The sequence below is a fragment of the Heterodontus francisci genome, chromosome 47, assembly GCF_036365525.1.
Source record: "Heterodontus francisci isolate sHetFra1 chromosome 47, sHetFra1.hap1, whole genome shotgun sequence".
Taxonomy (NCBI): Eukaryota; Metazoa; Chordata; class Chondrichthyes; order Heterodontiformes; family Heterodontidae; genus Heterodontus; species Heterodontus francisci.
The window spans coordinates 5265230-5288356 of NC_090417.1; the positions used below are offsets into that span (position 1 = coordinate 5265230).

Genomic DNA, 23127 nt, shown 5'->3' on the forward strand with positions numbered 1-23127 from the left:
CAATTACACATTCAAAAACAATATACTATAATTCTAACCTGTTCATTTGTTTTGTTCCATAGACAGGTTCAGAAGGGAGCTCAGTGGATGGCCCCAGAACAGGCCAAATGGAAGAGGGGTCAACCAACCATGTTGGAGAAAGCAGGTTAAGATTAGAAATGGCACCAAGTCTGGTGAATGGCATATGTAGTCAAGAAGGACATACCATTGAAGTGGAACCAAGTGAGTGGATGGATAATCAGAAACTCCCTCAACACCCAAATGGAAACATCAACTGGGAAACAACTCAAATATTGAATCAAGTTAGGAACCATGTCAAGGAGGATCTGGCAACTGTTGGGGATAATGTCATCCTGGATGATGCTAGAAAGTTAACTGTGCTCCCTGAAACAGTAATAAGCATACCCCCATATAATTCACCAGCACAAAACTCTCAGCCTTTCCAAAAGATTAATCTTACTGAGAAATGTAACCCAGTGATTAATAACAGCAATCATACAGGGGACATGAATGACGATTGCCCTCCTAATGATGATTTGAGCACTTTGACCACTGCATGGACCCTTGCAAAAAAACATGGGAAGAAACCACCAAATTGCAACTGTGATGGCCCAGAATGCCCAGACTATCTGGAATGGCTTGAGAAAAAAATAAAAGCTGTTATTAATGAAGAACAGAACAGGACTTCACAAGGTTCTGATAAAACCAATGATATGCCTGTGGAAAATGGTGCTTTACAAAATCACATGCCTGCTTTAGAGGAAACATGTATGTTTGATTCTTCTGATGTTTCTCAATATTCTCAGAGTGCTTTGACCATTGCAAAAGAGAAAAATATAAGTCTACAGACAGCAATTGCCATTGAAGCCCTTACACAGCTGTCATCAACACTTCCACAGCCATTTCTAGAAGCTTCATCACAGTTTAACAGCACCTCTCAAATAGATGATGCCTCATCTAGCTCTATTGAGGAAAACCATGTTTCTTTGTCAGCATCTTCTGATGCCATTCAGGACCTGCAAGATGACCTCAGTCAGCAGCAACAAAATAGACACCCTTCTTTGCAAAAGCATCCTGGTCAGCAAATGTTCCCAGAATACCAGTCTCAAGTGCAAACTCCATGGGAGCATCTCAAGAAACCAGCACAGATTGAAGCTCAGTATATTCCAGCCATGAAAACATTACAAGATCCATTTAATAATTTTTCAAATTCAATATCAACCATAAAACATACTGATGAAGCCTCTGCTCACAGGAGTGATGCAGCTAGTGCTGAAGGAAACATGCCAGTGTTCAATACAAAGCAGCCAGTTACTGCATTAAATGACCCTATGACTGAGTTAAAGCAGCTATTAGATAATAACAGTAGTAATAAGTACCCTCAACCATTGTTTAAAATTCCTAGCATAATTGCGCATGAAGATGCAGGCATAAAGACCCAACAAGATTTATCATTGCCATTTTCCAATTTGGCGGCCGGAGTTGGATTTTATGGGATGTTGCCTGAACAACAATCATCTCAGTCCGTGCAACAAATGCATATGCATCAGACGAGTAAGCATCAAAAAACACAGGCAGCATTACAACAACATCTACACCATAAACGTAACCTCTTTCAAGTGCAAAGTCAAAAACAGAACCATCTACATGAGCAGCAAAAATGGTGGTCACAACATCAGTCACATCTAAAAAGACAGAAGGAAAGGAAACCCGTACAAGAAAAGAAAAAATTACAACCAATACATAAGCAGCGTAAAGAAACTCAGCTTCAAAAGGCACAAAATATTCAACAGCAGCCTTTCTTGCTTCAGCTTCAACAAATGCAACCAACCAAATTGCAACAAGGTTTGCAGCATCAATCATTACCTCAACAGAAACAGGTCTTGGATGGGTTCCAGCAAATGGAAAAAATGCAGAATAGCTATGGAATAGGGGAACATCAAACACAGTTAATGCCACAACAGCACCTTCTTAAGGAACAGCAGATACAGACAGTACTTCAACCAACTTCTGAAGTTTCCCAGCAGAAACAGACAGATAACAGTGAGTCAGCCATTGCTCAGGAGACTCCCACTTTAAACAGATCAGTGTCGCAGGAAATGTGCAGCTCTCAACCAGATTCCTTCTTGTCTAATCAACACATTGGAAAATATCCACAATCAACTTTATTGAAGAACAGCCCTGCCAGACATGCAGATGAAAAAGATCCACATGCAAATTCCGACTCCTTACCTATTCAAATGCAACAAAATGATGTGCCTGATCATAGCCCTCAGTCCTTTGAGGAAAAAATTGAGGAACTCTTAAAACAATTTGAAGCAGAATTTGAATCAAGCTCTACTTCACAACAGTTCCATTTTACTCCTCAGAATAACTCAGCATCTCAGGTAGAACCAAATGAAAACCAGACATCTTCCACTGGCCCTCAGCTTTCATTTCTCAATCAATCTGGTGATTTAGACCAGAGCAGTCGAACACTATTTTCGCAAAATAGTGCAGTTCATGAACAACATGAGTGCAAACCAACCAATATAAGCAACAAAACTAATTCCACTTTACAGGAAAATACAAAATGCTTTAATAATTCTTTTCTGACTGGATCCTCAAAACACATGAAAGTTGAAACCTCTGGTGCTATTACAGTGCTGTCAACAGTTTATTCTGGAGAAAATATTGAGGAACCTTCAGAAGAAGGCACTCCCACAAAAATTACACCTCTTACCCCTTCTCTCAGTGGCTTTTTGGAATCTCCTTTGAAATATTTGGATACCCCAACTAAAAGCTTGCTGGATACCCCATCAAAAAGAGCCCAAATGGAATTTCCATCGTGTGACTGTGTTGGTAAGTTTTAAAGAGATGATCTTGCTTCATTTTATGTTAATTATAAAATAAATTGAAGCACAATAGTGCTGTTACGTTGGGTACAACTAGGTACAGTATTGATCATATTTAAAAACAAGAATCATTGAGACCATTTTGACAGGATAAGGGAATTAAAGTTATATTAATTCCCTGTTTTTTTGACAATGAGCCATTTTTCTGTTCGTAATCCTACTGTTGTGAGAAAATGTTCATCCTTTTTTTATTCTTTTCTGATTCCAGTGATATTCAGTATCCTTTATCTGATCTCTTTATTCACTCTCCCTATCTTTTTTACACCAAGTTTTCTTTTTCAGTTTCTCTATCCTGAACGTGTTAATGTTTGCTAATCTTCAATGGTCAAAATGGTTGATGTAGCATACTGTGCTAAAATCTAAACCACTTCAGTTTTGTTAAAGTTTTTACAAAGCCCTTTGGGCTTTGTAAATAGAACACAATAGACTTTCGGGAAGGAACAAAAATATACCTTGCAAGCAAAATATACTGAGCACAAAGACGGAAAAAGAAACTACATATTTTACTGCTTTACACAGTTGAAAAACATGCTTTTTCCCCTAAAATACACATTCAAATTGGCTATTTGTTCAGACTAAGATCTACTGATCCTGATGTGTGACAAAGAGCCAAAGAAGGCAGCAACCAAAAAGGAGTACAATTTTAGCACTTTTTGGGTGTCTCAAGCATCAGATGCTTCAATAAAATCAGACCACTCCCTTTGTCATGTAATGATCTCTACCTGGATGTCAGAATTCCAGCTGAGCTGCATTTTCCTTCCCTTTGGGCACCTTGCCAGTAAGATGTGCTGAAGATGAAAAAGCGGAGAACTGCACAGACCTATCACTGCTCAAAATTTAGGCTGGGACCTTTGTCCTTTCCCTGGCCCCTCATGCTTCGGCATTAAATAGTTGCTCTAACCTTTCAAACCACATAAGACAAGAATTTCTGGTTTTCAGTGAATGTCATGGTGACTGACAAATTGTATTAAACACACGCAAATAAGCTTTGCATATATGTGATTAATATGAATGCTGAACCACAACATAATGGTAGGCACATAATTTAAATCATACCTAAAACAAAACCTGCACCCTGTTTGTCTGTATTTCTGCAGTAATATATATAATTTCAAAAAGCTTCAATTTCATTAATTGTTAATTACTGTAACAATTTGGTCTGCACAAGCATTTTAAGGAAGACAGTGAAACATAATATTAAAACTCATCACTGCTGCTACAAAATGGCTATAACACTGTGTTTCTGTTAATTTTCATAAAACATTATTTTTTCAAAATAAAAGAGTCAACTTTTTTGCAGTTTTCAAATTTGGTGGAATATTCTTTATCTGCTGTTGCAAGGTGGGGTTGCTGGAATGTGGAATTTGGGCAAGGGCATTCATCTTTCGTGTAAGATTTTGTCTCGCCCCACCCATCAAAAAATACATCGGTCACTATTACAAGTAATTTAGCATCTTGGCCTTAAGTACGATTCAGAAGCCTGAGGCGCGTGTTCATGCAGAATCACATTGTCCGCAAGTCCCAGACTCCAAAGGCAGAGAACTTTAGTCTTGATTTCATGCACAGTTAGTTTGTATTAGTCTGAGATGGCAAAATCTTAATACTACACAGTATTTGATTATAATATGTACTGCATGACTGATATTGTCTCCAAAGCAATCCCAAGTAACCTGGTATTGTAATATTGCACTAAAACACGTGACCTTCGAAAAATGGCTGATTTCACGGAGGACCCAAGATTTCATGGTCTGTGACGCATTTTACATAGCCTTGAATTTAGTAGGGCCTTAGTGATGAGGATTTCTACCTCTATTGGCCTTTCACGCAGTGAATTCCAGACCCCCACCACCCTCTGTGTGAAACATTTCTCAACTCCCCTCGAATCCTTCTACCAATTACTTTAAATCTACCTCCCTGGTTACTGATCTCTCCGCAAAAGGAAATAGATCCCTCCTGTTGTGGTCTACCTTTCAGGGGTATATCTAAAACTGCTGTGTACCACCAGACCGGATGTGATGCATATACTCATGTAATCATCAGGCAAAAGATAGGAGCAGTCCCAGAGATTAGAAGTGTCAGCTAGCCTCCCAAATATTGCTGTATATCGTTTCATCTCTTCAAATAAAAGAACCCACTTAATTGAATTACAAATCCTCTTCATGTAGTTGGTGTGTTTGTGTAAAGTAGAAAAAAAAATGGTGGCAACTGGTGGTGTCTGAAGATTTGAACTGAAGATTGGAATTGAAGATTTTACAGAACCTGAATACCCACCAGGATTCCAGTGTGTGGAAGTTTTAAGACCTAACAAGTACATTTCCAGTACTTACAGCAACGTGAAAGTCTCTGTGTGAGTGATTCTGCAACAGGTGTCCAAAACACAGCAGATCTGCGTAGTCAGGACACCACATTTTGCTTTAACAGGCAGGTGTCGGGTCCTGGTAAAACAACTGCAACTTACAGATGGGCAATAAATGCTGGCCTAGCCAGCGATGCCCACATCCCCATAAACAAATATTTAAAAAATCAGGGGAGCGTAAGTGTGAGTCTGACTGCTGCTACAGCTTGCGCAGGAACAATTGTCAGAGAACCAACTCCATGAGGTGTGGCGCTGAACAGGGCTCCATTAGTGGGAGCAACTGCTTCTCCCGCGGGCCACCAGATCAGCAGTACCGGGGGCGATCATAATATCATCGAGCAGCAGCCACCAACAGCTTGAAGAAGGTTGAAAAAGACATTTATCGACACGAGACAATTTATTTAGGCATCGGGGCGTGTTCGCGCCAAAATACAGCTTCGTGGGCCTCACGAAAATGCGGGACGGCAGCAACACCACCATCGATTCTAAGTCCAACAAAGGGCGGCACAGTGGCGCAGTGGTTAGCACCGCAGCCTCACAGCTCCAGGGACCCGGGTTCGATTCCGGGTACTGCCTGTGTGGAGTTTGCAAGTTCTCCCTGTGTCTGCGTGGGTTTTCTCCGGGTGCTCCGGTTTCCTCCCACAAGCCAAAAGACTTGCAGGTTGATAGGTAAATTGGCCATTATAAATTGTCACTAGTATAGGTAGGTGGTAGGGAAATATAGGAACGGTGGGGATGTTTGGTAGGAATATGGGATTAGTGTAGGATTAGTATAAATGGGTGGTTGATGTTCGGCACAGACTCGGTGGGCCGAAGGGCCTGTTTCAGTGCTGTATCTCTAATCTAATCTAACAGGGTGTGATCATCCAAGGAACTGCAAGCCAATGGAGCCACATAATTTGAGCCCTGAAGAACTGTGCAAGCCTGAATATTTGTTCCTGCCACAGATAACATTGAAACTTCTATGAATACTGACAGATGACTACAAAATTTCTATCCCTGTATTGGAAGGTGGCAAACTTCCTTACTGAATTCAGTTTGTTCAGGCAACAGATGGAGCTATGTTTTCTGGACCTGGATATCTCTGAACCAGACAAACAAGCCATCAGAGTAAAAATAACGAGAGGAAATGAACGTCTGCACAGACTGAACACCTCACGACTGTTGGAAGATGACCTCAAAGACCCAAGCATAATATGGTCTACAGTGAAAGTCCAGTTAAGACCTAAGCTTAATTTCTACATACACCGTGTCCAATTTATGTCTTCCAGACAGCAAACCAAGGAGACGATAGATCAGTTTGTGAGCTGCTACACAGTAAAGGGGTGTGACTGCGACTTTTCAGAGGCACAACTGACTGATAGAATCATTGAGCTCGTGATAGGTTCCACCCGTATCGAAGCATATAAAAAGGATCTTTTGGAAGCATTGCTCAAAAGCGGATGCAAGTATGAAACAATCCTAATGGGTAGACAGAGTTTACAGGCTCTGTGCACTACGTCCACCATTGGCACGGTAGCCAATTCAAACTAACCTGGTAAGCCATGCAGAGGGTGCGGTCTCACACATGCACCCAGAAATTGTTCAGCTTTCTACGACATATGTAAGACATGTGACACCAGAGGACACTGGAAGCACCAATGCAGGAAGCCAAAGCCAGAACAAGGACAAGCCACAGATGGATGCAAGACAGGTACAGCATTCCAGCAAACCAAAGGAGCGTACTAAATATCACAAACATCAAATTCATGAAATGAACAGCCAGACTGCTGCCTTCCAATTCAGGGATGGGAACTTTGTAGTCATCCTGTCGGTATTCGCAGGAGTTTCAAAGATGACTGCACTGATGACTGGATGATGAGGATGACCAGAGCATTAATACACACAGTGAACAGGCATTCCATACAGTTAACATCACAGAACGTATTGACACCATTGTACCATCCGAAACCTTTGCCACTGTATGCCCACAGAAGCCTGGGAAACATACACTGTGGACAAAAATTGATACAGGTGTGAGTGCTAACATTCTTCCACTTCGCAGACTGAAAAGCATGTACCAACAGAAGTAGAAAGCAATGGCTCAACCAACCACTGCCAAGCTTACAGCTGACAATGGCTGGGAGAGTCAGTCCCTGGGATCCATCACACTTGAATGTCCAACAACAACTCATCATGGTCATCCCAGATATTCTATATTGCGGACACCACAGGTCTTGTGATTGCAGGCCTACGGATTGCAGAGACCTGACCTTGGCTACCATTCATAGCATCAACATGTCAATGGCGAAGACAACAGACCACAAGGACAACTCTTATCACTTTCGTAGCCGACCTAACATCATTATACTTGGATATGTTCGAAAAGATTGGAAGTTTCAAACGTGATGCAGTAATACATATATGTGCAAACGCTATTCCTTCTATCCACCTAAGTATAGCATCCATATCTCGAGTAAGCTGAAAGTGGAACTGGATAAGATGGAAACAGATGGCATAATCCACGAAGATGTAACAAGTAAAGTGGATAATGAGGATCCTGTAGATGTAGTATATCTGGACTGCCAAAGACTTGCAGGTTGATAGGTAAATTGGCCATTAGAAATTGCCCCTAGTATAGGTAGGTGGTAGGGAAAATATAGGGACAGGTGGGGATGTGGTAGGAATATGGGATTAGTGTAGGATTAGTATAAATGGGTGGTTGATGGTCGGCACAGACTCGGTGGGCCGAAGGGCCTGTTTCAGTGCTGTATCTCTAAACTAATCTAAAATTTGAAAAGGTGCTGCACAAAAGGTTAATACACAAGGTAAGATCACGTGGGGTTAGGGGCAATTTATTAGCTTGGATACAGGATTGGCTAACTAGCAGAAAATAGGGAGTCGGGATAAATGGGTCTTTTTCTGGTTGGCAAGATGTAACTAGTGGGGTGCCACAGGGTTCGGTCCTCGGGCCCCAACTATTTACAATCGATATTAATGACTTGGATGCAGGGATAGAAGGTACTATAAACAAATTTGCAGATGACACTAAAATAGGTGGGATAGTAAGTTGCAATAAAGAAATAAAAAATTTATATATGGATAGGTTAGGTGAATGGTCCAAAATTTGGCAGATGGAGTTTAACATGGATAAGTGTGAGGTTATCCATTTTGGTCGGAGGAATAGAAAGGCAAATTATTATCTAAATGGAGAGAAACTTCAGAGTGCTTCGGTGCAGAGGGATCTGGGTGTCCTCGTGCATGAATCGCAGAAAACTCGGTGCAGCAGGTTATCAGGAAGACAAATAGAATTTTGGCATTTATTGCTAAAGGAATGGAGTATAAAAGTAGGGAAGTATTGCTGCAACTGTACAAGGCATTAGTGAGACTGCACCTGGAGTATTGCATATAGTTTTGGTCCCCTTACTTGAGAAGGGATGTAGTTGCATTGGAGACAGTTCAGAGGAGATTCACTAGATTGATTCCAGAGATGAGGGGTTTGTCTTATGAAGAGAGATTGAGCAGTTTAGGCCTTTATTCTCCGGAGTTTAGAAGAATGAGAGGAGATCTAATTGAGGTATTTAAGATGATTAAGGGGATTGACAAAGTAGACGTAGAGAAGATGTTTCCTCTTATGGGGCAATCTAGAACGAGAGGTCATAGTTTTAGGATAAGGGGTAGCAGATTTAAAACAGAGATGAGGAGAAATTACTTCTCTCAAAGGGTCGTGAGTCTGTGGAATTCACTACCCCACAGTGCGGTGGATGCCGGGACATTGAGTAAATTTAAGGAGGAGATAGACAGATTTTTAATGAGTAAAGGGTTGAAGGGTTATGGAGAACGGGCAGGAAAGTTTGAGGACGAGATGAGATCAGCCATGATCGTATTGAATGGTGGAGCAGGCTGACGGGCTGAATTGCCTCCTGCTCCGAGTTCTTATGTTCTTATAAAGTCCAGCATCATACCGATTGGTGTAGCTCCATCACATGCTTTGTCAAAAAAAATGGCTTTATATGAGCTTGTTTAGATCCAAGGCATCTGAATATAGCACTGAAACAATGCCCACGTAAAATTCCCACTCTTGAGGAATTAAATCCAAAGTTTGTGAATGCCAAATTTTTCTCCAAACATGATGCTATCAATGGCTACCGGTCGGTACGTTTGGAAAAGACCTCTCAGGAGCTAATGACATTCCACACTCCGTTCGGGGGATACTGTTTCCAATGATTACCATTTGGACTTTCCAAAAGCCAAGATCTTTCACAACTATACATTTTCCAACTATCACATGTGAAATTCCAGGATGCATGTGCATAGCAGATGACATCGCTGTTGTTGGCCAAACAAAACTGGAGCATTATCGAAATTTGCACGTCTTCATGGAAGCAGCATGTCAAGAGGGACTTGTGTTCAAAAGCCATTAATGTACAACAGATCAACTTTTTCGGGTCAGTATATTCAGATGCTGGCATCCATCCTGATTCTAGCAAACTGGAGGACATTAGCGCAATGCTCAACCTGAAAATAAAAGCACATCTTCAATGTTGCTTCGGTTTATTCAATTTTCTTTCGCCAGACATACCGAGTTCCTTTTCGAGAACTTCTTTAAAAAAGTGCTGTTTATCTGGCAGGTGGATCATCAACACACGTTTGATGAGCTCAAGAAGTTATTGACTGAAGGATCATCAACACTTTAATTCTAGGACCCAGCAGAGGAAACTACACTAGAGGTTGATGCGTCACAAAAAGATCTTGAAGCATGCATCCTGCAAAAAGGGAAGTCTATTGCTTTTGCTTCCAAGAGTCTATCAACAGCCCAAGCCAAATATTTGAATATTGAACGAGAAACCTGAGCCTTAGTTTTTGGAACCTAAAGTTCCCACATGTGCCTATTTGGAAAAAGGTTTGTTGTGGAAACCAACCATAGACCGCTCACATTGATCTGGTGTAAACCGTTAACCAATGCACCACCCAGATTACAGTGCTTACTCGCCAAAATACAAGGCTATGACTTTTACATACGCTACAAGCTGTGGTTGTTCCATGGTCACAGCCAATACTTTGAGTCATTTACCTAATCCGTCTAAAACTGCAGATATTTCCTTAGACCTGCAAGTTGATCTCAACAATACCGGAATAGAAGACGTCGTACATATCGACCTCATGAGTTTTGGGCAGTATAATTGTCAGCAACTGCAACAAGAAATGTCCAGTGATCCTGTATTGCAGCAGTTATGGAAGACCGTGATTGACGGGTGGTCAGAGTCCTTCCCAGGACGTTGCAGAGGTTTTAAGACCATTTTGGCCTTGTGGAGACGAGCTCGGAATATCACAAGCTGTTATCTTCAAGGGCAAGCAAGCCCTTATTCCAGAATCCCTTAGATCTGACATCCCAGAACAATTGCACCAAGTGCATTTGGGGATAGATTGAACCAGGAGACTGGCTAGAGAAACAGGAGAGGCCAGGGATGAATCAAGAGATCGAAACAGCAATGAGGGAATGCGAGGCATGCCAAGCCGACATGCCCAGTCCCACAAAGAATCATTATTACCTCACGAAGTACCCACACATCCATGGACTAGAATTGCAATTGATCTCTTCAGCATCCGTAGAGATGATTTCTTTGTTGTGACTATTTCTCGAAATTTCCCGTTATCCGTCAGTTACACAACACATCCAGTGCAACCATTGCAGACACACTGAGTTCAATCTTTAGTCTATTTGGGACACCTCAAGAAGTTGTTTCGGACAATAGACCCCAATATACTGGATAACTGTTCAGGAAATGTGCATGGCATGGCAGAACTTATAAGTATCATAAAAGTCATTATACAATGTCAGCAAGCTAAACATGATTTGCACGTCAAAATGCGTAGGTGTAGACCTTACAGTGACATCGCTCAGTGCAACCATCCCTTCACCAGCAGAGTTATTGTTCGGCAGACAAATGCGAACAACCCGTCCCAGTCATGATTTGTCGATACTTCCAGGAGTACATAACAGTTTTCTTGATGTAATATAAATAGTTCTGATTATTTAAGGAGACAACTTTAAGTTAGAAAAAAGGGGGATGTTGTGGTATACCTTTAAGGGCATATCTAAAACTGCTGTGCACCACCAGACAGGATGTGATATATATTCTCATGTAATCATCAAGCAGAAGATAGGAGCAGTCCTAGAGACCAAACCTGTGAACTAGACTGCCAGACATTTTGGTATATAATTTCATATCTTCAAATAAAAGAACCCACCTAATTGAGTTACCATGTAATTGGTGTGTTTGTGTAAAGTAGAAAACACAACACCTCCTTATCTACTTGTTACGACCAGGTGAGAAAGAGGTCGAGGGTTCCCTTTCAGCATTCACCGGGTCTTGCTGGAACATGGTTTAATTTTAAACACACCGTGTTTTTAGCTCCCCTTTGGTGAACCTTGTTCACTGCTTTCCAATTGTAAGTCAAAGAAACCAGCACAAACAGGCTTTCTTAGGTTTAAAGAAGTGAAATTTTATTAAACTTAAACTCTAATTCGGTTAATGACTATGGATACACGACACGCTAGCATGCATACGCGATACACACATGCAGATAGGGACAGAAAAGCGCAGAAGAAATAAAGTGGAAAAGTTTGAGGCAATATCTGAAGAGTTTTTGTTATGGGTCTTAGAGCTCACTGTAGAGTCCTTGCTTCGAGGTAGATCTTGCTTTTCGTTGGGGCCCAGTATTCTTCTTAAACCTTGTTCACTGTCGGAGACTTTTCTCTCTTGGGGTTCATGTGTCTTCAGTGGATTCAGAAGCTGGTGAGAAAGAGATGGGAGCAGGCAGACAGACAGGAGGTCTTCTTCAGTCCAGGAGCATTCTGCTCTACAATTAAAACACTGTCTCTACAATTTAAAACTCCCCAAGTTGGCCAGCAGGGTAGTGATGTGACCGACTGGTATAACTACTTCTGGCTTTGTGGATTGTGTGTGTGTGTCAGGGAATGGTCCCTTGTCTACAAACACTATCTGTTAATATGCAAAAATGTATTTCCAGCCAGGGGGCCTGGCAACCCCTTGTAACAGGCCTTCTCTTCTTCCCAGCAAGAATTTGAAATTTAATGTCCTTGTGGCAAAATTAATATGCCTCATTCTTGGCAGGTGGGGGCCTGCATGAGACACTCTATCTGGGCCCCTCATAATTTTATACACCTCAATTAAATCTCCCCTTGGCCTTCTCTGTTCCAAAGTAAACAACTCTAGCCTCATAGTTAAATTCTCTATTCCTGGCAACATCCTCATAAATTTCTCCTGTAAGCACTCTAATACAATCACATCCTTCCTGTAATGTGACTGGAACTGGACATAGTACTTTAGCTGTGTTCTAAGTAGTGTTTTATATAGTTCTAACATAACCTCCCTGCTCTTATATTCTATGCCTCAGCTAATAAAAGAAAATATCGTGTATGCTTCCTTTACCATCTTATCAACTTATCTTACTACCTTCAGGGATTTGTGGACATGCACTCCTGCTCCTCTACACTTCTTAGTGTCCTACCATTTATTGTCTTAATCTCTTTCCTTGTTTGCCTTCTCCAAATGCATTTCCTTACACTTCTCTGGATTTAATTCCATTTGTCACTTTACTGCCCACCTGACCAGTCCATTGATATCTTCCTGCAATCTACAGCTTTCTTCTTCACTGTCAATCACAGTGTATCATCTGAAAATACCTTAATCATTTCCTTTCCATTTAAGTCTATATCATTGATATAAACCATGAAAAGCAAGGGACCTAGTACTGAGACCTGCGAAACCCCACTGAAAACAGCCTTCCAGTCACAAAAACACTCGTCGACTGTTACTCTTTGTTTCTTGCCACTGAGCCAATTTTGGATCCAACTTGCCACTTTCTTTTGGATGATGTATCCAAAGTACTTGGGAGGGAGAGTATGAGTGACTCTGTGAACTGTTGATATAGTTTGATGATTTAGGTCTGGCTTACAACTCTTTGCCATATTTAGAATAAGACAAGAAAAGACATACAGCTTTCAGAAAATTGAGTGAAGTGAATAAAACAAACAGTATAGGCTTTGTTAGCGATTAGTGAAGAAGAGAATAGAATAAGGAAGAGCAGTACAATTTGGTATTGAGCCCTATCACTTTGCCATTCCTGGAACCCTCTGTGGTACCCTTTGCCAGGATTTTGAAGAATTGTTACCCATACAAGGCAAGAGGTCTGAAGCTTGGGAATCAACCACCTGTCATTCATTTTATGGTTGAACCAGTTCAGCCATTTATTATGTTATGAGTGCTTCCTTTTTTTGTTAAATTATGAGGATTTCTGTTTTAAAACTGAAAAAAGATTCCCTAGATGCTGGAATTTGTGCGTTTTTTTTTAAAAAGAGGTCATCAGAAGGTTTTTTGGAATGAGCTTGTAAACAACAGTTGTTGGAAGGCACCTGTTTTCAGATAAATACCCAGCAGGGGGTTTTTCACAAAGGGAATATGTTTACGAAGAAACGACAGGTCAAGATTTATCGGGGTCAGGCGGCTTGACTCCTGAGATGTTTTTGGTTTCGCTTTGGACAGGCAGTTGGGGTATGGACAGTGTTCTGAAAAAGAGTAAAAGCATCAACCTGCCAAGGAAAAACCCCAACTCACCCTGTTCCAGCTCTTTGAAAAACCTTCCAGTTTTTCCATCTCTTTGAGAAGCTCTGATAAGCAAGTGTAAAAAAACTGCCTGAAACCCCTGTTACTGCGTTTCTCCTGGAAAGCCTGCCCAAACTGATCTTCAAGGTTGCCTGGAAAGAACTGTTCCAGGAAGATCCCAGTGGCAGCCATCTACGTGTATTTGGGACGCCAAACCAGAAAAAAGAACATCTGACATCTTTCCATATCCTCTTTTTTTCTTCAAGAATTAGCAAGCACTTGGCCAAAGTATTCTTTTTTTGCCTGTTTTTTTGGCAATAGAGCTCTAAAAAGAGAATATCTATTTTTCGGTTAACCGGTGTGAGGGTCTAAGGTAAAAAGGGAACTTTCAGATTTCAATCTGCATGTTACTGGTTAAGACTTGTTCTATAATAAACTGACAATTTTGTTGTTTATTAAAGAAACCCTTTTGGTATATTTTCTTGGGATAAAAATAGAGTCTCCGATTGACCGTATCGGTAACTGGGTAAAATTTAAATATATGTTGTGACCTGTGGAAAAGTGGAACTAGAAAAACAGTGCACTCCTCCTACCTCGGTCATAACAATAACAAAATCTCATTCACCTATATCAAGTACAATCTGCCTCACTCTCCTATGCTAAAACTATCTACTATTCAGGTTCATCCTGAATAGCGAAGTTAACTTATTTTTCCTACTACTGAGCATCTCCTTAAACTCCTTTTCCATACTCCCTCCATCCTCAACCTCAACACCAAATGTGAGAAGCTCATGCATTTCGTTGCATATTGTCGGTTCTTCCTTTGTCCCTAAGGTTGAGGCCATCCATTCAGCTGCCTCTGCTGCTTCCCCTACATCCCCTTGCTTCGAAAGTAATCCTCCGCCAAGGCTTCCTGCCACTTCCACCACCATCCGCCCCATCCCAGCCTTGAATCCGCATCTCTCTTTCGTTTCTCTCCCGTTACGCATCATGCTCTCTCCAAGCTCATCACATTCATGAGATCCACCTGCTGCTCCCTTGGCTCACTTCCCACTAACTGGTGAGCATCCAACTTCACTTCCACATGCTTGCTGGCATTATAAATGGTTTCCTTTCCTAAGCTACTGCCCTCTCATCCAACACCACTGTCATCATCCCCTCCTCAAAAAACCCCTTCAACCCCTATCCTTGTAAACTACCACTCCATCTTCTCCTTCCTTATCTTCTCCGAAGTCCTTATATGTGTTTTTGCCTTCCAAATCTGTTCCCACCTTTACTGCAACTCTTTATTTCAGTCTCTCCAATTAGGTTTTAGCCCTGCCACAGCACCAAAACAACACTAACTAGGAATAAATGTGACTGTGTCCATGGTGTATTATCAGTCCTCATCCTCCATGCCTTCTCTACAATGTTCAACAAGGTGGACCACACCATCCACTTCCAGTTCTTCTCCTCCAGTTCTTCTCCTCCATTGTCCAGCTCAAGAAGGACTTCCCTTGGTTGGTTCCCCTCGTAGGAACAATGGAACAGGAGTAAGCCATTCAGCCCCTCGAGCCTGTCCCGCCATTCAGTGAGATCATGGCTGATCCGTGGTCTAACTCCATATACCTGCCTTTGGCCCATATCCCTTAATATCTTTGCTTAACAAAAATCTATCTATCTCAGATTTAAAATTAACAACTGTTCTCGCTTCAACTGCTATTTGTGGGAGAGAGTTCCAAACTTCCACCACCCTTTGCGTGAAGAAGTGCTTCCTCACATCTCTCCTGAACGGTCTGGCCCTAATTTTTAGACTATGCCCCCTAGTTTTAGAATCTCCAACCAGTGGAAATGGTTTATCTTTATATAGCCTGTCTTTTCCTGTTAATATCTTGAAGACTTCGATCAGATCACCCTTTAACCTTCTAAATTCTAGCGAAAACAGGCCTAATTTGTGTAATCTCGCCTCGTAACTTAACCCCTGTAGTCCAGGTATCATTCTTGTAAACCTACGTTTCACTCCCTCCGAGGCCAATATATCCTTCCTATGGTGTGGTGCCCAGAACTGCCCAAAGTACTCCAAGTGGGGTCTAACCAGGATTTTGTACAGCTGCAGCACAACATCTGTGTCTTTATACTCCAATCCTCTAGATATATAGGCTAGCATTCCATTCGCCTTTTTGATTATTTTCTGCACTTGCTCGTGGCTTTCTAAAGATCTATGCACCTGAACCCCCAAGTCTCTTTGGACATCTGCTGTACGTAACCTCTTCCCATTTAGAAAGTACCCTGCTCTATCCTTTTTTGGTCCAAAATGGATAACCTCACACTTGCCCACATTGAAATCCATCTGCCACAGTTTTGCCAATTCACCTCGTCTGTCAATATCTCCTTGCAATTTTATGCTATCATCTAGACTGTCGACAATGCCGCCTAATTTTGTATCATCAGCAAATTTGGATATGTGACTTACTTTGCCATCATCCAAGTCCTCAATGAATAATGTGAATAATTCCGGCCCCAACACAGATCCCTGTGGGACACCATTAGTCACATCCTGCCAATCAGAGTACTTACCCATTATCCCCACTCTCTGTCGCCTACCACTCAACCAACTTCCTAACCATGTCAATAATTTGCGCTGAACTCCATGGGCTTCTACCTTAGTTAACAGACTCTTATGTGAGACTTTATCAAATGCCTTCTGGAAGTCCATGTAAATAACATCCATAGACATTCCCCTGTCCACTACCTTAGTCACCTCTTCAAAATATTCAATGAGATTTGTCAGGCATGACCTTCCCGTCATGAATCCATGCTGGCTGTCCCTGATTAACTGAAAATTTTCTAGGTGTTCAGTCACCCTATCCTATAGACTCCAGCAGCTTTCCCACCACAGATGTCAGGCTAACTGGTCTGAATTTCCTTGGTTCCCCCTTTCACCCTTCTTAAAAAGTGGAGTGATATGTGCAACTTTCCAATCCAGAGGGACCATTCCTGAATCTAGGGAACTCTGAAAGACTATCGTTAGGGCATCTACAATGTGCTCCCCTGCTTTCTTTAACACCCTCGGATGGAAACCGTCAGGTCCTGGGGATTTCTCACTCTTGAGTTCCATTAATTTCCTTGTTACTGATGTTTTACTTAAGATATTTGTAGTAAGTCCCTGTCCCCTATTGGCTATTAATTTTTTCGGGACTTCCGGCACGTTATCCTTCTTTTCAGCTGTAAATACTCGTATCTATCTGATTGTAGTCACATCGCCTCGAGCAATAACATCTCCTCCCTTTGGTGCACCAATACCTATGGAATCCACAAGGGATGTATCCTTGACCTCCCCCTCATTTATATGCTGCCTCTTGGAAACATCATCTGCAGATATCATCTGTAGCTTTATATGTATGCTGATGATAGCTAGCTCCACTTCTCTACCACCTCTAGGAACCCTCCATTACTGCTAAATTCTCAGACTACTTGTCTGACAACCAGTGCTTTCCAGTTGATCATTGGGAAGACCAACGCCACTATCTCTGAACCATGTCATGTATTCCATAAGTTGCCATTGATTCTCTCCACATCCCTTGCCATTGACTTCAGCTGAACCACAACCAAGGCTTCCGATTCAATCCTAAACTGATTATAAATCTGAACATCGTGGCTGTAGCAGCAATTTGTAGCAGTGCTCCTCAGCTAGAATAACAGTAGAATGTCTCTTCAGCAGAGCTGGGGTTTGCTTATAGGGGACCCTGGGTATCTCACAGCACCAGGAGAAGTCTGGCTAGCTGATAAGAACTTGGTTAGGCCAGATCCCTCTTTTGGATGAAACACGGCCGTCAATTAATCATATCTATTTCAAATGGTACAGTGACTGAAAAGAACACTAACAATATCGACGCCGACATCGATCTGCCCTGCAACTCTGGTCAATTTCAATGAGCCATCACGATTCTCCTTGTGAAGGCTAGGCAGTAGAGACCGTCACTGAAGGACATATTGCACAGTCTCAGGCTGCCTCACCAATCAAATCACCCCAAGGGCATTATTTTACCTCTGGTTGGAGCAACAGTGATTGGAATGGCTATTTCTCACTCCAGCTTTTGATCTAATGGCAGTGACAACTGGGGAATTAATTCATTTTCAATTTCTAACTTACTGGTCTTTAATGCGAATTTAAAATTCATAGGAAACTATCAAGCTAGTTTCACTTAATCAATTCTTGATTTTCAATTTTGATGGTTGATAAATAGCACTTAGTTTTTGTGACTTTTAAATTTATCAGCAGTGATTCCCAGGGGATCCATCCACAGACACCAGTGGCTGGCTTGTCTTCATGTGCACAACAACAGCCACAGGAAATATTTAAATAATTGGGAATAAATACTTCAGTGCTGCCTGTCAAATAACTTCTGGCCTCACTCACTTGTCTTGGCACTTGGAAATCAGTTTGTCACCAAATCCACCCAACCTAAATTAACTTTATCAGTCCTCAAATTTAAATCTATTTTTTCTCATATGTTGTCTCCTCTCTATTCTCCATGTATTTCAAAGCGTAGCTATCTTGATCTAGTATGTAACCACGTCTATGCAGCTTAGTTTCCGTGTCCATTTGCGTCGGGATTTGGCTGCCGCTCTGGCTTCAAGCCCATCACTTCTACTTCCCTTTTGCTGTCCCTTTTTCCTCCTTTCTCTTTACCAATCCCATGTCTCATCATGCCTCCTTCCTTTTCTCTGCCCCCCCCCATTACTGTACCCTCAAAAACCCAATTCTTTATCACTCATTATCTTTCCTTTTCAACTGCCATTATCCCAGACTTGACTCTCTCTTAAATGTCCTACAAATTCCCACTGTCTCTATCTTGGTGTCCTCCAAAAGGCCCACTGAGGCACTCGTCGCTGCCTCCAAACAAATAATTGCCGAATTCCATTCTCTACCTACTCTCCCGCCCTGTGTGCCTGCCAGGGCTAATCTTGCCAAACTCATTCCCTCCCCTCTTATCACTCATAGCTTTAACCCTATGAATTCACTCAGTGGGTTGGCTCTCATCGCCCCTCTCTGTGTCTTCCTTCAGAACAAGGCCCTTGCCATCCAGGAGCCTTTATTGACATTGACATCATGGCCTTGGTGGAGATGTGGCTGAGTGTGATGACACCATTCCTCAGGATGAAGCTTCCCCACCTGGCCATATTTTCCACCACTTTACCTGCTTAAACAGCCACGATGGTGGTGTAGTCCTTATCTGTAAATCATACCTTGGTCTGTCTCCCGATTTAAATGGCAACCTCTTCACCTTTGGGCTTCTCACCTCGTTCTACCCCTCATGTCTCTCATTTAAAATCCTTGTTCTGTACCACCCATCCAAGTATCACACCAAGTTTCTCATTGAGATATCTTCTCCATGTTCCTCTTTCAGCCTCCATACCAAGCAGCTTCTCATCCTCGGTGATGTCAACCTCATCTCAAGTCTTCTTGCTCTGTCTTCTGAGTTCACTGCCCTTCTTCACTCCCTGAATCTCTCCCTCCACATAAACTCTCCAATCCAGATTCATGCCACCCTCTCAATCTTGCCATTTCACATGACCCTTCATAACTAGCACTGTATCGCTCTCTACTCGTATTACTTTCCCTCTCCCAACCCCACTTCTTTCTGTGTCTGCCCCTGGAAAAGAAATGCTCCCTCAGGTCATTTACTGCTGCACTTGCAAATTCCAAACTATCGAGCCTTTGGCCCCAAATTAATCATGATATTTCTGTAGCTGCCAATTTGCTAAATCACAGCCTCTCTACCACCTTTGATTCACTTTCCACCACTAAAACCATTACTCTCTCTCTCATCATTATAGTTCTCCTTGGTGTATCCCTCATCTCCACTCCCTTATTTCCAAAGGACGCAGATTTGAATAGCTTTGGCAGACAATTGGTTTCACCATCCATCACCAGATCTGGCTGGACCACATAAAGCTTTGATTGATAGGACACTTTAGAGGGTAGTTAAGAGTCAACCGCTGAAGTCACATATAAGCCAGACTTTTTTTCCCAAAAATATACTTTATTCATAAAAATCTGCAAAAAATACATTACAAAACAGTTCAAAACTGCACCAAGTTGACATTCCGGTAAGGGCAGCAGGTTTCCTTCCCTACAGGGACATTAGTGAACAAATTGGATCTTTACAAAAATCCAACTGCTTCACTGTCACTTTTACTGATAATAGCTTTTTATTTTGCAGATTTTTAAAAACTGAATTCAAAATTCACAGATTGCCATGGTTCTATATTCTTAGTCCAGGCTGCTGAATTACTAGCCCAGTAACATAACAACTGGACTATCATACCCATATATTATAGGACCCCGATTTGCATCGGCGAATGAAATGCTCACCTGTTTTTGTGGACTCCCTAGGCAACCCATTTCAAAGACTTGCCAAGATGGTAGCAGCCTGGATTTTGGCAGGAATGGGGCAGTAATTTCTGTGCTCCAATTATCCATGCTCTACCATCCTATTCCCATCCAAAAACAGGGACTAAATCAGCCTTGTGATTTCTAATATTATTTTAATGGGCTGCAAATGCCAAAATCCGTGTATGCTAAGATATGGATGCAGCACAGATTGAGGGTACTTCTTGGAGCTGCCCATTATCGTGTGTTACAATATGTACAGTTCAAACTATTTTTTCCAACAGGTAGTGGAGTAAAATCAAAAACAATATCAAACAAATAACACCGTTTAATCGTGGAAATCTGCTATCCACCATGATGTCCATCATTAGGATAACACCATTTCTAAAATGAAGGTCACACCCACAAACTCCAAATATTTATTTTACTCTTTTGGATCTCCGATGGTGTTGGATCTCCGATGGTGTTGCACACTGTGAATTGGTGGATTTAGTGGGTTTATATATGGCTGTACAAAGTACCAAGGAATTTTTCAGTGGCGCTCAACATTCTTCTTGGGAAAACATGCTATCACAAAAGGCCGATCTGGTTATAAGTTGTAGTAAATTTTATTATGCCGGCTGCATAACACATTATTTGGCAGTCCTCATTACAACTAGTTTATTGTTTGAATCAACCATGATGTCTGGTTCCACAATCTGATTCAGAAAAGAGACTCCATAGCACTACATCAAACAGACAATACCATGTTTAGTCCATTGCACAGTCCAACCAAGCTAGAAACAAAGAGCCAGTAAGAGTCAGTTTCAGCCATTAACAAGAAAGCTGCAGACTCCTGTCTTATTGAATGGGGGAAGTTCAAATGCAGTTGAATTGGGAATGGTCAAAGACAATTGAAGAACCCTGAATTATTAATATTTAAGGCCATAAATTACCAGTAGTGTTATTAACAACCAAATATTTAAACTGTTTTTATAGACTTTGGACCCAAACAAGAATGAAACAAAGTAGAGTCCACGTCTATATTTAAACAGTAAAGTAAAAAGCCTTAGACAGCTTTCGACAGATATTCCGACAAAACAAAAACTACTGGCTAATTCGTGCACAGATCAATCGATATGTGATTAACATGTTTACTGCAATGCAGTTTTATGTTAAAAGTTGTGCATCTATTTTCTGCGACGGCAAAAGAAGTTAATCATGCGTTGGAAATCAGCTTGAGACAACAGCTGGTTTGAATCCTTTCATGAAGAGCAAACACAAGTCATATAAAAGGCATCATGATGTCTCATATCAGATAGACAAAGTACCTTGATAATAATACTATTAGCCATCGGTATTTTTGATCCCTGTTTACTGCAAATTGTTATATCAGAATATGCTGATTCTTTTCCTGTTATTAAAAATATTTGATGCAAGATGCAGATGTTACATTTCCAGCATTACATGACCTTTATTCCTCTTAACTGAAGACTTCCTCCCTCACCTGCATAGTTAACTTGACTAGACAAGTAATTTTTGTTTCCATCTATGGGAACAAAGTAGGAAAATTAAGTGAATATGTAAAAATCTTTGCTCACAGAATGAAGTGCAAGCATATAATTTTTGGACTTCTATGCATACCAGTGCTACCTAAATCCAGCTTGGGATCATATGCACGTTGTATTTACACAGAAACATGAGAAAGCATTGCAAAAGAAAAGTCTTTCAACACATCAAGCCCATGTCTTCAACAGACCTTGTGCAATCTACTCAATTACAGTTTCCTGAGGAAAGGTTTTCAAAACTTTCTCCCTGCCCCAAAAGTTAGATCAAGTGAAATCATAGAATATCCAGCTAACCTCAAACCTTACATTCCCATAACTATTTACTTTTCTTGCAGGACATTTCGAAGATCCCAGCATTTCAAGAGTCACCATGGTCACAAAATTATTTGATCCCATCTGTACTTTTTCTTACAAATCTGAATTCCCCCTCCCAAACATTTGTTATTCAGCATATGAAAAGATGCCAAAGGATATGGAAATAATTTGATAGGCTGCTTCCCAACAGATTTATTCTGGACTGTTTAATGTTAACACTGCTAGATCAACAGAAGTTTGTAAAATTTGGAAATTGCTTTAAACATGTATGTGTAAGCCAGGTCATCATGTCAAAAGTGCACTCTTGACAACAACACATGTTTAACAACATCACAGTGCCCTATCAACAAACCATAAGTCCCATATTTTTTCCAAACATGTTTTTTGTTGGTGAGATCGAAATACACTACTTTGGCTGATACATTTTTTTAAATTCATTCATGGGATGTGGGCGTCACTGGCCAGGCCAGCATTTATTGCCCATCCCTAATTGCCCTTGAGAAGGTGGTCGTGAGCTGCCTTCTTGAACGGCTGCGGTCCATTTGGGGTAGGTATACCCACAGTGCGGTTAGGAAGCGAGTTCCAGGATTTTGACCCAGCGACAGTGAAGGAACGGCGATATATTTCCAAGTCAGGATGGTGTGTGACTTGGAGGGGAACTTGCAGGTGGTGGTGTTCCCATGTATTTGCTGCCCTTTTCCTTCTAGTTGGTAGAGGTCGCGGGTTTGGAAGGTGCTGTTTAAGGAGACTTGGTGCATTGCTGCAGTGCATCTTGTAGATGGTACACACTGCTGCAACTGTGCGTCGGTGATGGAGGGAGTGAATGTTTGTAGATGGGGTGCCGATCAAGCGGGCTGCTTTGTCCTGGATGGTGTCGAGCTTTGTGAGTGTTGTTGGAGCTGCACCCATCCAGGCAAGTGGAGAGTATTCCATCACACTCCTGACTTGTGCCTTGTAGATGTTGGACAGGCTTTGGGGAGTCAGGAGGTGAGTTACTCGCCTCAGGATTCCTAACCTCTGACCTGCTCTT

General features: G+C 41.5%; 1 protein-coding gene across 6 annotated transcripts in view; it reads left to right on the forward strand.

Moving 5' to 3' along the window:
- Nucleotides 1–23127, forward strand: part of LOC137357103 (methylcytosine dioxygenase tet3-like) — a 423938-nt gene that overhangs the window by 271916 nt on the left and 128895 nt on the right. For all 6 annotated transcript variants that reach the window (XM_068023133.1, XM_068023137.1, XM_068023136.1 and 3 more), the window contains one exon: nucleotides 63–2841. In XM_068023133.1, coding sequence (XP_067879234.1) covers nucleotides 63–2841 — 2779 coding nt within the window. The remainder of the gene's footprint in view (nucleotides 1–62; nucleotides 2842–23127) is intronic.